The 13,810-nt window shown below is 30.4% G+C and overlaps 2 protein-coding genes across 2 annotated transcripts in view; one reads left to right on the forward strand and one right to left on the reverse strand.

Annotated features, from left to right (window-relative positions):
- LOC114127841 (mitochondrial-processing peptidase subunit alpha) overlaps positions 1 to 13,810 on the reverse strand; it is a 108,703-nt gene that overhangs the window by 27,030 nt on the left and 67,863 nt on the right. The window lies entirely within an intron of this gene.
- Positions 1 to 13,810, forward strand: part of LOC114127852 (uncharacterized) — a 34,802-nt gene that overhangs the window by 7,462 nt on the left and 13,530 nt on the right. Inside the window, 3 exon segments of the mRNA XM_050202598.1 lie at positions 4,966 to 5,130; positions 9,231 to 10,046; positions 10,049 to 11,829. Of these exon segments, the coding sequence (XP_050058555.1) occupies positions 4,966 to 5,130; positions 9,231 to 10,046; positions 10,049 to 11,829 (2,762 nt within the window).

Consider the following 13,810-nt stretch of genomic DNA (forward strand, 5'->3'; position numbering starts at 1 on the left):
TTTTCTATCATTGTAAACATTTTATCTGTCTATGTTTAAGACTCGTCTCTTAGCTATGTGTATGATACGCTGCATATCATGTTCGCGTTTTTTGATTCATGCTGTTAAAGTTTGTAGTACGAACTCCATGCGCGCTGAATGTGTGAATGTTGAATTGTATTTATGGTGTGTTTAATATCATGCATACTTTAAAAAACTTAGCAAATTATGAGCATTTTAAAATTTCAAAAAAAAAGAACCAGTTGTAAAATGCTCATAACTTGTTTAAAAATTAAAATATAAAAAGGCTTTACCAGTATTTAATACTTTTAAATTTTATTAAAATATTATGGTCTAATATTAACTGATTAAAATTGATTCTTCTGAACCTTTTCAATAATATCTCTAAGTTATTTAAGACGGATATAAAATGTGTGAGTACGAGTGTACAACTTCTCATTATTTGATCAACATTCATATTTTATTTACGAACACATTTTGTAAGTATATTATAAGGTGTGTATAATTATTTTCTTACAAATACCTTAATCTTACAATATCTGTACATAATTTTATTATTGCATAAAGTTAAAAAAATGATTGTACTATAATAAAAACATTTTGCAGTACAAATTAGTTTTTTTGATTAATGATATCTACACGAGTTTAATACTACTGAAATCCTAAGGTATTTGCATATTATTAACTGAATAAACATAAATTATAGTAAATCGAATGTTTATTTTTTAATAAAACGTTTAATATTCATTATATTATATTATTATACCTAAACACATAAAATGTAAAATATTTTATATTTTAATTTTCTTCAAACTATTATGATTTCATCATTATAGTAACACTTTCTATTTTAAATTTATAATTGAAATTATAAATTTTTAAATTAATACATATTACATACATACTACATTCAATTTTTATATAATAACAATAATAATAATTAATATTTAGTAGGTTATTTTGTTAGTAAAAAATAAGGTTGTATTCAGAATTACCTATATCAATATCAATTTTAAATAAATTATACGTGTGTGAAAAACACAATATTATTTAATATAAAACTACAATTCAATGTGTATTAGGTACACATAATAAAAAGACTTAAACATTTTAAAAGAAAATGTGTTTTTGAATTTTTTTTTTTATAAAAATTGGTAGTTGTTATTAAGATATAAAATTATCATGTACCTTATGTTTGTATTACACTTTTAGTGAGTTACTAGTCTGTGCAAAAATTTGTGTTAATAGTTTTATTTGTTTTTAATAATTATATCTAATTTTTGTTTATATTTTTTAAATAATTATTTATAGATTATTTTTAATTAATATAGATAGAATGAATAAATATAAATAAAGTGTATGTATTATATAAAAAAAAAGAGTTCAAAAGAGATTTTGTAGTTATAGTATCTTCTTGAAAAATTTCGTTTGATTCATATTTTACTATAATTATAGATGATATTATACCCTTAAACATTTAAATATAAAACAATGTAATTGGTGTAGATATATTTATATAGCTACGGATATAACTACTATGATATTTAAGTATAAATTGCATAAATGTCTATGTATTTCAATAATTACTTAAATTATATAATTTTGTAACTTATTTCAGAATTTAATAATAAGCTTTTGTTTTATATTATTTAAAAACATAATTCATTATTCTTATTAGGTATTACTATATTAGTTATAATGGTACACCTGATGTCCTGATACATTTATCATTAACCAATATGCCAATTCAGTATATTATTACCGTGTACTTGAAATAATGTCTATATAGTTTGTGAATTTTACAACCTATATAAATATCTATACAAATGATTTATCGTACATTATATCGGCAAAAAATTGCTCAAACCAAAGAAAAAAGAGGCCAGCAACGGGGCAGAATATTACCTAGTACCTACCTACCTACCGTTATTTGGCTTCACGGAAACTACTTGCAGTTTTAAATCCATTCCGTTTCTTGCGCTCGTCGTCACCGTTCACTCGTGCTAGTTTTTTTTTTATACAACATTCTTATACGATAACAACATAATATCGTTACTTCCAAAAACAAATCATCCATGCTAAACTTGATAATTATTTATATATTTCGCTATTATAGAAAATAATTGTAATATGTTCATATTTTATCTTAAAATATATGAAAATTGCCAATACAATTCAGTTCAGTGGAAACTAATCTAGTGAATCTATATTATTTTATTGCTTATAATATATTTATACTATTTTGAACAAGTTAGACGTTTAAATTAGGATCATAGACAATGTATACAATGTTCATAAAGCGTGATGACCTTATGTTGGGAGTAAAACACCGTAAACGTGATTTGTGATTTGATTTCTATAATGATGACTAAATATAATGACAGGTTTAAAGTTGATTGAAAACGGCATTATTTAAAATAAATTAAATAGCGGTATTTTTTCATTAAAAAATTATTTATATTTTTAAATTAAATTTTAAATTTAACTTTGGATTCTAATTGTTTCTTTGTTTATTGTTATTATTTTAATAAAATAATTAATAAAGAACAAGAAATATTACTAGATTCGTATTAAGAATTTATTTTTATAATTAAATAAGTACCTAGGTATCCATAGTTTATATTATTAATTAGTTAATATCATATATGTCTGGAACAAACTTAAATAATCATGGCTAATGATTATTACTTATTATAGTAATACTTGATGTAAGTAAATAATTTTTATTTTAGATTTGTGTTCTAAATAAATCAACGTTTCAATGTGTATGTAATAATTATTATTTATTATTTATTTTAATTAATTTAGATATATATATATATATATATCAAATATTAATTAATGGTCATGATGACTAATTATAGTACTATTTAACACAAAACAGTAAATTCATATTAGTTTACAGATAACTTTCGGTTTAATAGAAATCGCATAAGAACAAAATCTATTAAGTCAATCAAGTTAATAAGGACCGATCTCATGTATTGAAACACTTACTATAGCAATCCCAATGGCGTAACTTCAACATTTAGGTCTAGGATAAAAATTTTCAAAGACCCTTCATTTGAGCATTATATTATATAGGTGGTGTAAAATGATTGCGCTCGACTTACCTTTTTACATACGAATAACGCGACATTATGATTGCATTAGATAAGCCTATAATATAGCCTATTGCCCTTCTAACAATTTTCCAATACACTATTTAAAACCACATTTGGACTTCGTTAACATGAAGTCGAAGTTGAAAGTTCAAATTAACCGAATCCAGCTATATTTTTAAATAGAGTATTGAAACGTTTTTAGAAGGGCAATATATTATATATAGGTTCGAGCGCAATCGTTTTGCGTTTTTCGTATAAGTAAAAAGGTAGAGCGGGCGCAATCATGTTTCACCGTTATAATATATTATGTATTATATTATTTATTATGTCTGCGAAGGAGTGAATTCGTCGTATTAAAATTATTTTATACATTTAAAAAAAATATTATCACATGTTTTATTAATTCAAAATTGTATAATAATTTTAAATTATTAAAAGAAAAACATTATATTTGTTTTACTGCGACTCCCGTCACGCCCGCACGCTCTGATCCCTCTCAGTCACGTCACTGAAAAATTTTATTTTAATGTTTTTAGAAATATTTTATGATGCAGTTTTAAAATTACTTTTGTATTGCATTTTTTTGTTTACCTTAACTAACATTTATGTACCTAAACCTAATCTATAACGAGTGTAAATAATACGTTATAAATAACGCAATGTTTATAATATGTATGGTGTCTAGGTATTGTCTATTTTATACATAGTACCTAATTGAAAATCAAAATTTATAATGATAACCAGAAATTGTAAATTAGCAAATAGTATTAAAAAGGGGATATACATTTTAAATCGAGAGTCATGTGACTGTTTCACTCAAAACACTGAGTAGGTATTACTAGATATTAGGTATACTACTTCATTTTACTGACCTTTAGAATAATTACTGGTCATCATGAAACGATGTATTTAATTAAATATGTTATAATATAAAAAATAAATGTACAAAGTAATTTCAGCAAATGGATGAACATTCTTAAGATCTCTTATATTTGAGTAGATTAGGGAGAGAATTTATGATAAGTTCGCTCATAGACCCAATTTTTATAAGTTTCACCACTGACCATCACCGTATTTTTATGTAGGTAGGTACATACCTATATAATGTAAGGTATTTATCGATTATTTTTTCTCTACTTAGTAAAAATTCTTAATTGGAACATTATTGTTATATATATATGAATTAAAATATTTAACTCTTATTAGTCCTATTATTATAATTTATTATATATTTATCATCGACTCGGCCTCGTATCAATTGTCACGTTTCAATTGTGCCCTTCGTATGGTTTTCGTTTCCGTATTCTGAATATATTCGTATAGATTTTTGTCAGAGTAAATATGCACGTGTAGTTTCTGTGTCCTAATAATTGGCTAGTATATAGACTATATTATATTATAGTAGCGTGCATTGTTGATCACGTGTCTTTGTTTTCGTCTTATTAGTTATTAGTTATTACGGTATACAAACACGTAGGACGACGTGTGTATTATTCTATATTAACGACCGACGAAATATGTTAAACGATTTGCCGACACATTGACAAAATATTATGCAATTCTATATGCCTATATAACAAATAACTGTACGAATTGTAAATAATTTTTATAGATAATAAACACTGTCGCTGTGTCACTGCAGTGACTTGTAAAACTGAGACACAAAACAGTATAACAAATACTGACGTGTTTAAAATTTCTTAGAAAATAACATAATAATCCTATTAAACTAACGATTTTTAAGTTTATTTGAATGTCAAACACAATGCACAATACATTCCATTTATTATCCCTTTAACGTCGTGTACTCATTTACCTTTATTTGATACTTATTGATTGAAATCATTTGACCGTGTTATAGAAGACGATCTTTGCGATAACGGTGAAGAAGATAACTGGTCATCGTTTAACCAAAGCAGTTATGGTGGAAACATCGGAAACAGCACGTCTTATATTTTTCTGGAAACGATCCTCGAAGAAACTTCTGACGATTTGCGGACGGATTCGGAAAGAAGTAGTGAAGAAGGTAACATTTTTATTAACAATAATTATTAATCAGTACCTAATTAATATTAACGAATAAAACTTGATGTACAATGGTCAACGAGTAATGATTTGGCATTAGTATTATATCAATCAATTTGTCCATACAGATATTAATATTACAGCACATTTGAATTTATACACTCATTATACTTTAATAGTTGAATTGATAAATTATTTATAGCAAATGAAAAATTACAATCAATTAATTCAATTTTAAAAAATGAAACAAATTAGAGTTACATATACTTATTTTAATATTAAATATATTTTATAGTAGCTTATAGTAGGTATGAAGTATTTAATTTTTTAATTAATATTCATAATTTTATAGTTTTGTTAGTAAAACAACGAGCTTTAAATTCATTTTTAAACGATTTCATCATGATGTATTCTATAGTCACCTAGTAAATATTATTCTAGTTAGGTAATTAAGCTTTGATGACTTAATGTCTTAAAATTTACGAACCTGCGTATAGATCAAGAAAGCTTTAAATATGATTTATAATAATTTATCTTGTAATTTTAATGAACTTATGTGACTGTTATCAATCTATTGTCACTAACAATAATTAAACATACAAAAATATTTACATGGTGGGTAATAATTACTAATTGATATGCAATTATATTATGTATAAATAGTCAATATAAAAAAGTCGAACCACCGTTGGATAATGATATTTTGCATATTATGTTACAAATTAATAATTATTATTATGTTATAATCTGATAGGAGCGAATGTATATTGATTTACTGTGCTTTTTTCTGCTTGTCATCATTTTTTAAGAACAGTAAAAATGCTTTGATTTTCAATTTTGGTAGTGGTAGAAAATTTGATTTAGTTGATACATTAGTTTCCAGTAATTTTAAAAATATTCAGAAAACGGGGTATCCAGTATTTGACAAAATACTTATATTTTTTATAATAAAAATTAAAAATTAAATTTTAATCTATTTTTTTTTTTTGCGTAACTCGAGTAATTGTAAATATTTGAAAAATTTATCTTAATGTTTATAAACATTTTCTGTACATGATTTTTGGTTATTTATAGACTTTTTGTAAAATTTCAATAAAACAATGTTGATAGGTAAAAAAGCCTGAAAATTTAATTCAAGATTCCTTAGTAATTTTTAGATAAAAAAATAGCAAATTCTCAGTAGGTACTTTTCAAATCAACACAAATTGAGGAATATGTACTTCGGTATCATATTTAAATTTAAGTATTTAACACACTTTTTATCTATTCAATTACCTACTCGTAATTACAATCGATGTCTAGCTTACAGTAGATTGAGTTACCCGGTTTTTTAAAAGTTATTTCCAATCAATTGATATTTAAAAATAAAACTAATTTCAAAATTGTAAATAATTATACCTATACCTGTATAAAAATATATATTTTATGTTGTTATACTTTATACCTTCGTGCTTATCTATAAGACATTTAACACTTATCGCATATTAATTGGCTTAACATTGCTAAGTAACTATTTTGTTTATGGATACCTTGTTCTTCTGTTTACAAATTAATACTAACATCAAACAATATATTATTCTGAATAAAATGCATACTAGCTATTAAGTGTTTATCGGTGAATAATAAATCAACTAATCTTGTATTCATGTATTACTGTTACACGTTTTTTATCACAGCAAAATATGCTTTGAACGTTTGAACTTGAATTTTCATAAACACACGAATACATCGCATAAAATATAAATAATACGATGCATACAACTTTGTATCAAATATTAAATGTATTGTATAGCATTTTAACAATTCTAGTTAAAACAAGTTTATTTTTAACTAACTATAATTCCATATGTATGTATTATAAATTGTTTTAATGATCTTATTATTGTAATTGACATTGAAGTTCATAAAAAGTATTGTTAAAGAGTTGATATAATATTATGTACACTTATAAACCTTATGACTTTATTTTAACAAATAATATGGACGATATGATGGTTATTACTACAGAAGCTCACGCCTATTTTTTTAAACCTATGGCATGCGTTAATGTTCTTATTTGTCTAAGACACAATGTGACTCACTCTATATTGCACAGTGCACACCTAAAATTCCAATTGTTTTGGATTCTAGTTTTAATATTACATTTTTATTGTTCCTTAAAATATTTACTCAGGCAACCCAAATAGCACACATATGGTTAAATAGGTATATATAATATATAAAAGGAGTTTATAACAAATATTGATGATATATTATAATAACGAATTTCTCATGATATTATTTCCTTTCAAATTATTCTAATAATTAGTATCAAAATATAATGATTATACATATAGTAAAAATCCGAGAAAGTCAATCTGCTGAATAGTAGAATTCGTAGAATTCACGTATGTATTAAATTATTACCTACCAAAAATGATTCTAAGTGAAGATCGTGCTAGTTATATGCTAGTCAATGTTTTAAAGATTATTTTCTAATTAATCTATAATATTAGTTATTCGATAGGTTGAACTAATTGCTGTACTGATTTTTGTCAAAAACATATTATTATGTCATTTTATATTGTTATAAAATCAATACTGACGTACAGTCGATTAGTTTAAATATTTTGAAAATATAGTTTTCATTAGAAGTTTCATGTTTTTAGGATTAATATTTTTTAAATTGTAACAAAATAACTAAAATTATTATGAAGAAAAACACAATATTTCATTTTAATATTCAACTTAATAACATGAAAAATGTGATTTACAATATTATTATACAATGTATAGAACATTTTTTTATAGCATTATGAGTACACACGTAATTGTTACGTTTAAACAAAGTTCTTAAATAATATTTTCCAGTAACTTACAGGAATTGTAAATTTTTCGTTTTTGGAAGAAAAATGGCTTTGCAAAAATAACATACTCAAAAGATTGAATTTTTTTACTGCTCCTCAATGTAAGGTTATAAATCACTATAAACCAATACAATATTATCACAATGTTAAAAATTAAAAAGTGTCGGAAAATAATTACTAATTCACACATCATATTAGTATTTGAATTCATTTAATAATGTATTATATAATAAAATAATTTATAGTTTAGAAAAACAACAAATAATGTTGTTACATTAAAATGTATATTATATGATAACCATATTTATGTACATTATACGTTCTGTAATATTATTGTATATGTTTCTATACATTTTTATTAGAGTTTTTGATCTTATTAAAAAATAATTTTTCGTTTAAAATACAAAATTATAATTATTGTAATTTATCGATTTATTGTCAATATATGAATGTAACGTCTTTAGGATGTCTTTTTTTTAAGCCTATTGGTTGTTCATTATTTTATTTTATGTGATCATAAATTCTTATTATACAGTCAAACTTTCATACAACGAACTTCCATTTAACGAATTATTTTTGAGAACTATGACCTTCATTGTTAATCATGAGTTAATTCTATTTAACGATTTCCTCTATAATACAATTTTTTTTCTGTTCCCCGTGAGACTTGGTTATAATATGAAAGTTTCACTGTACTATAAGAATGTGTATTATAATCTTTTTAAATTTCTTATTTATTAAATCCAATTTATAAAAAGTTAAATCAAGTTGTTAATTACTTTTTTTTTATTACATGATTGTTGTTGTGTATAAAATTTAGTGAATAAATGATTGAATATGTGGAAAATGCAAATGGCATCAAAAATTAGGACATAATATTATGAATTGTCGACACTATATAAAAAAAATAAGCACTTATAAATACTTATAATTTTATTGTTTAATTTTATGTTTTTATAAGGATTAATCGTGGTACTTATATACAACTTTAATGATTGTATTATTTTAATATGATATTACGTATATTGCTGCAATATATTTTAATTATGCAAAATCGATATTGAAATAATTATCAGTACTGTTAAATGTATACGTATAGGACTTTTTTCTTGGATGTTCTGTAAAAAATTGTCAATATCTTCATTATGAATGTTTATTACCTTATTTGATATGTATACGTTTTTAACTAATTTCGTTTCTTTTAGCGTAAGGTATGATACTTTTCTATTTCTAAAGCTTCACTGACCTTTTCCAGATTTCATTAAGGAAGAAAACTGGTCTGTGATAAACCGTGGTGATCCGTTTAACTTGTTCAACTCGAGTAACAATAATAAACAACTGCCCGCCAGGTTGCTTTATGACAACAACGATCCTGGCGTGCATGACGACGACGATGACAACGACTCAATGTTGTTCTACAGGGACAACCTGCAGGATCATCATTTATGGACGAATGGTGTCGGCGGGGGGCCACTGACCAACGGTTGCGGGGGCGGTAGCCTATTGCAGTTCGAGAGCCTAGAGAAACAATGCGAACAAACTGTGTTCCGGACGACCGCCACCGCGACGCCGTTCATGACCAACAGCGCCGAGTCCCTGAACGCCGCCCAACGTCCGGCAGGCGTGCCACGCCGACAAAACTGGAAACACCAACCGACATTGGACGATGACTGTGGCACCACCACGGCCGCCACCGTAGATGACGACGAAGCGGTGTTGTGCAGCACGCCGTTCTCGAGTTATGCTGGCGACGGATCTAGTGTCAAGTCGCTTAGCAAGAGCATGGAGAGCGTGCACTCGACCGCCAGTCGAAAAAGAATCAACAACAACTGCAGAGACGGCGTCAACGACGTGTCGCAGAGTCTAGACGAGTTGCGCGTGTGCGGTAGGGACGACGGACAATACGACTCTGCTGTGGCGGCTGTCGGGACGACCTGCGCCGTGTCGCAACCGGCCACTGGCATGTACAAAACAGTTGATTGTCTCATCGACCCAGCGTATTGCGGGAAAATGGACGACGAAGACGAAGACGAAACGGATGGTAAAAAACAGGAAGACGTCATACAGGACGTAGGTGTAATCAGCAACAGCAGCAACGATCGTCCGAAAACTTGAGCGAAGATAGTGGTTTCGGGGATCAGGTGCCCCGCGGTCCTGTCACACAACAAACGTACAAACCCATTGCCGAGGACGAAAACTATTTTGAGATGTCGACGAAGAGTATCGCGACGATCGCCGCCGCCGTTTCCGCCACAGCCGCGCAGTGCTCAGTCGCCGGCAAGGGGAAGGGGGCAGACGACGACGACGACGACGACGCCGACGGCGAGATGAAATCTAAATTTAGCACAACCTGGCACAGCTATCCCGATCTGGGCGATCGGCCGTCAGTGACTACAGAATCTCCTACGACCGACGACGACGACGACGATCGCCGGCATCACCACCACCATCATCACCACCGCGACGGTACCGCGATGGCGTCACGTATGCCAATGTCAAGCACACCAAACCTGTGCGCCGACGGTTTGCTGGCGCTCACTGATGGTGGTGACTATTTGCGCTCCAAAAAGCTGCTAGACTCGACCGTGTCGTTGGACAGATCTCACTCGCTGAAGCGCATACATTACGAGAGCGAGTCGGCTCTGAGCGTGGCCTCTTCGCGCGGTAGCAATCTGCTGATAACTACCAGTTTCGTGAATCTGGCCACCGCGCCGACGCCCAACAAGGGCGTGCACTTTTGTCCGGTCGTGTCCGAAGTGAATTGGCGCGAGAGCTTCAGCAGCAGTAGCTGCACCGACGTCGGTGGTGGCGGCGGCGGCGGTGTGGGTGAAGACGAAAACGGGTCGGACGAACCACCGGAAACGGAAGACGACGACGAAGACTACGACCGGATCAGTGACGAAGTCGACGAAAACATTGACACGATGGTAATGAAACTGTTGACCGGTTTACCGTCGGAAACCAGGCGTCCGAGTGTGGCGGAAAAACAACAGCTGCGCGAACGGCTGGACTTCATCACGGGCGGCTCCCCACCAATGTCGCATAGGATAGTAGCCGCGCCCACTAGAAACACCGCGGCGGCCACCGGTTCCAACAGCCACGGTCGCAGTGTTCAACCGCGACCGATCCAAGTCGATGCGCCCGTTGCGGTCGCCATGTCATCCGCTAAATCGAAAACGATCGGCGACAAACTCGGCGGATTTTTCCAGCGGTTTTCTTTGCGCAGGCTGAGCGGCCGGCGGAACAAGGACAAGAAGAAACAAAAAGCGGAGGAATGCAACGCGGCGGCGGCGGCTGCTTCGGCACAGTCGAGTAACAACAACAATTGCAGGCCCGATACACCGCCACCACCGCCGCCCGTCGCGGGACGACCGTCGGGTGCGACCACCGCCGCCACCTCCGACAGGGGTAAAAAACCGCCGTTACCCCCGCAACCCCCGTCCACAGACGGGTATGCTACGCGCCGGCGCCTCATGTATGACGAAAATCGCGGTAGTCGACTGCCGCCACCGCCGGCACTGCCGACGGCTGGCAGTCGTGCGTCTCTGCAATCGCGGTCGCCCGCCGCCGTTGTCATGTCCCGTCCGGATCACCGGGCCGGTCTGCTCGAGACCGACTTGGACTCGAACGTGACCAGGACATCGTCGTCGTCGTTAATGATGGGCGGCGGTGGTTGCAGCCCCAACAAAAAGGCCCGTAGTCTGCTCGATCTGGGCGCTTCGTCGGCCAAATTGTCTCTGGCCCCCAACGACTCGAACCGATCGTCCGCCGACGGATCGTCGTCAAACACGACCGATTACAGGGCTAAATCCATGGAATTTCTGTTGGATAAGGAAAATCAAGCCGCTGTTCAGGTAAGAAATTATAATCATTTTATAAATTACGCGTAATTCGTAATAGGAAACTGTAGGTATAGGTATAAACACACCTAATATATATACGACCCCAGAACGTACGACGTATTACTATATATATTCATACCGTTGAAATAATTGTAGGTTTATTGTTGACAATAATCTAATGTTAATAATAAAAATAAAAATAAGTTGATTTAAACATAAATTATTTATATATAGGTCAGCGGGAATAATATGGGTGGTAGCGAATTTTGTGGGTCATTCGGTACACGTGGGGAGAGGGGCCGTTTGTCAGAACGCAATCAATACACTCAACGCAGCATCGTGGTTCTGTACGAACGGTCAACAGTCGTTCTTTAATCTTCGGTTTTTTTTAAGATCTTAAAATTACAATCGAAAAATCACTGATTTAAATATGTTAATGTTAATTACTCGCTATTATACATATATTTGGTATTTGTAGCGCAAATAAGAAAAACTCTAGCGGCTTCTCATCGGTACACTAATATATTTTATTTTATATGTAAATTTTTCCCCTGCAAAAAAAGGTAGTTGTTGTTAATTCTTCTCAAAAGACAATTTCAAACATATTTCTAGTGATTTTATATTATTGTTTTGTATATCGCATACCATCGTTGAACCGAGCCCTTTTCTACATAATAGCTTCCCATGCGTGTGGTAATAATTTCACTAAAACGCGTGTTCGAAGTCCTTCCCATTCAATGATTTCACAATATATTATGTTTATTAAAAACGAGTAAAAACACTGAGAAAAAAATACTTTAACGGTTTTCGATCAACCATAAAAGCGTGATAATAATTACTAATTAAATTAGCACAAAGAACAGTAATTCCTGGCTGCGAATACTAAATTATAGATGAATACATGAACACCTTGGTCAATGATCAATAGTCATTACTTGTTACTTGGACAATTATTTACGGCTTTATTAACTCAGATCAATTGTTTGTCGAATTTTGCATTATTTATATACCTATATCGGCTTTGGTATAGGTTACTTCAGCTACTATAATTTTATATTAATATAGTAGCGACATCAAACACATATTAATTAGATTTTCAATAATTTCTTGATGCGTATTTTAGTTACACAATTGTATAACTTATGAAATCTAAATAATACGACTTCAAACTGATCTTACAGTTTTTCTTTTAATTTAATTACTAATCGTTTTTCGATCTTTATTAATTTATAGTTATACTATAAGATGAAAATACTTTATTTATATTATGTATATCGTATTTTCATTTTTTATATCTATATAATATGTCATATGTGTATTGTTTATCTAAATATCAAATATTTTGTATTATAACAAAATGTTTAATAGTATAAATTATAAATTATACTTTATATTTTATATTACAATATACTATACTATTGATATTTGCATATTGATTGACTAATGGCAAATTCAATTTTTTTTTTTTTATTAGAACTATAAGTATATTAAAAAATATATTATAGGGTTTCAATTCGCTATTAAGGTTAGATGTATTAATTATATTTGTTTCAATATAATATAATTTATTTATCTAATGTTGAATTCAAAATTAGCATTATATTCTCATAAGAAATTTTATTCATCTAAATTAATTATGCGTATTTGTTCTAACATATGAAACTTTTTGTATATTTATTTGTATTAGTGCATTGCAATTAAAACGTGCGTGTACTAGAACAATGAACAAAAAAACATCTGTATACGGGTTTTTAATTTTCATAATATTAATGCAGTTATATTATGTTTAATCATGTGTATAAAAATGTATAGTGTGATTTACTTTTTTAAACACAAACTAAACTAAAAGAGACATTTGGTTACTTTACATTTTTTAACGCAATAAAAAAGTAGTTATTGTGAAATTTTTAACTAATGATTTTAAATTTAAACTATACATAATTGGTATATATGTATATTATAAAATATTAGGAACTACTTAATTTATCAATTA

The sequence above is a fragment of the Aphis gossypii genome, chromosome 3, assembly GCF_020184175.1.
Source record: "Aphis gossypii isolate Hap1 chromosome 3, ASM2018417v2, whole genome shotgun sequence".
Taxonomy (NCBI): Eukaryota; Metazoa; Arthropoda; class Insecta; order Hemiptera; family Aphididae; genus Aphis; species Aphis gossypii.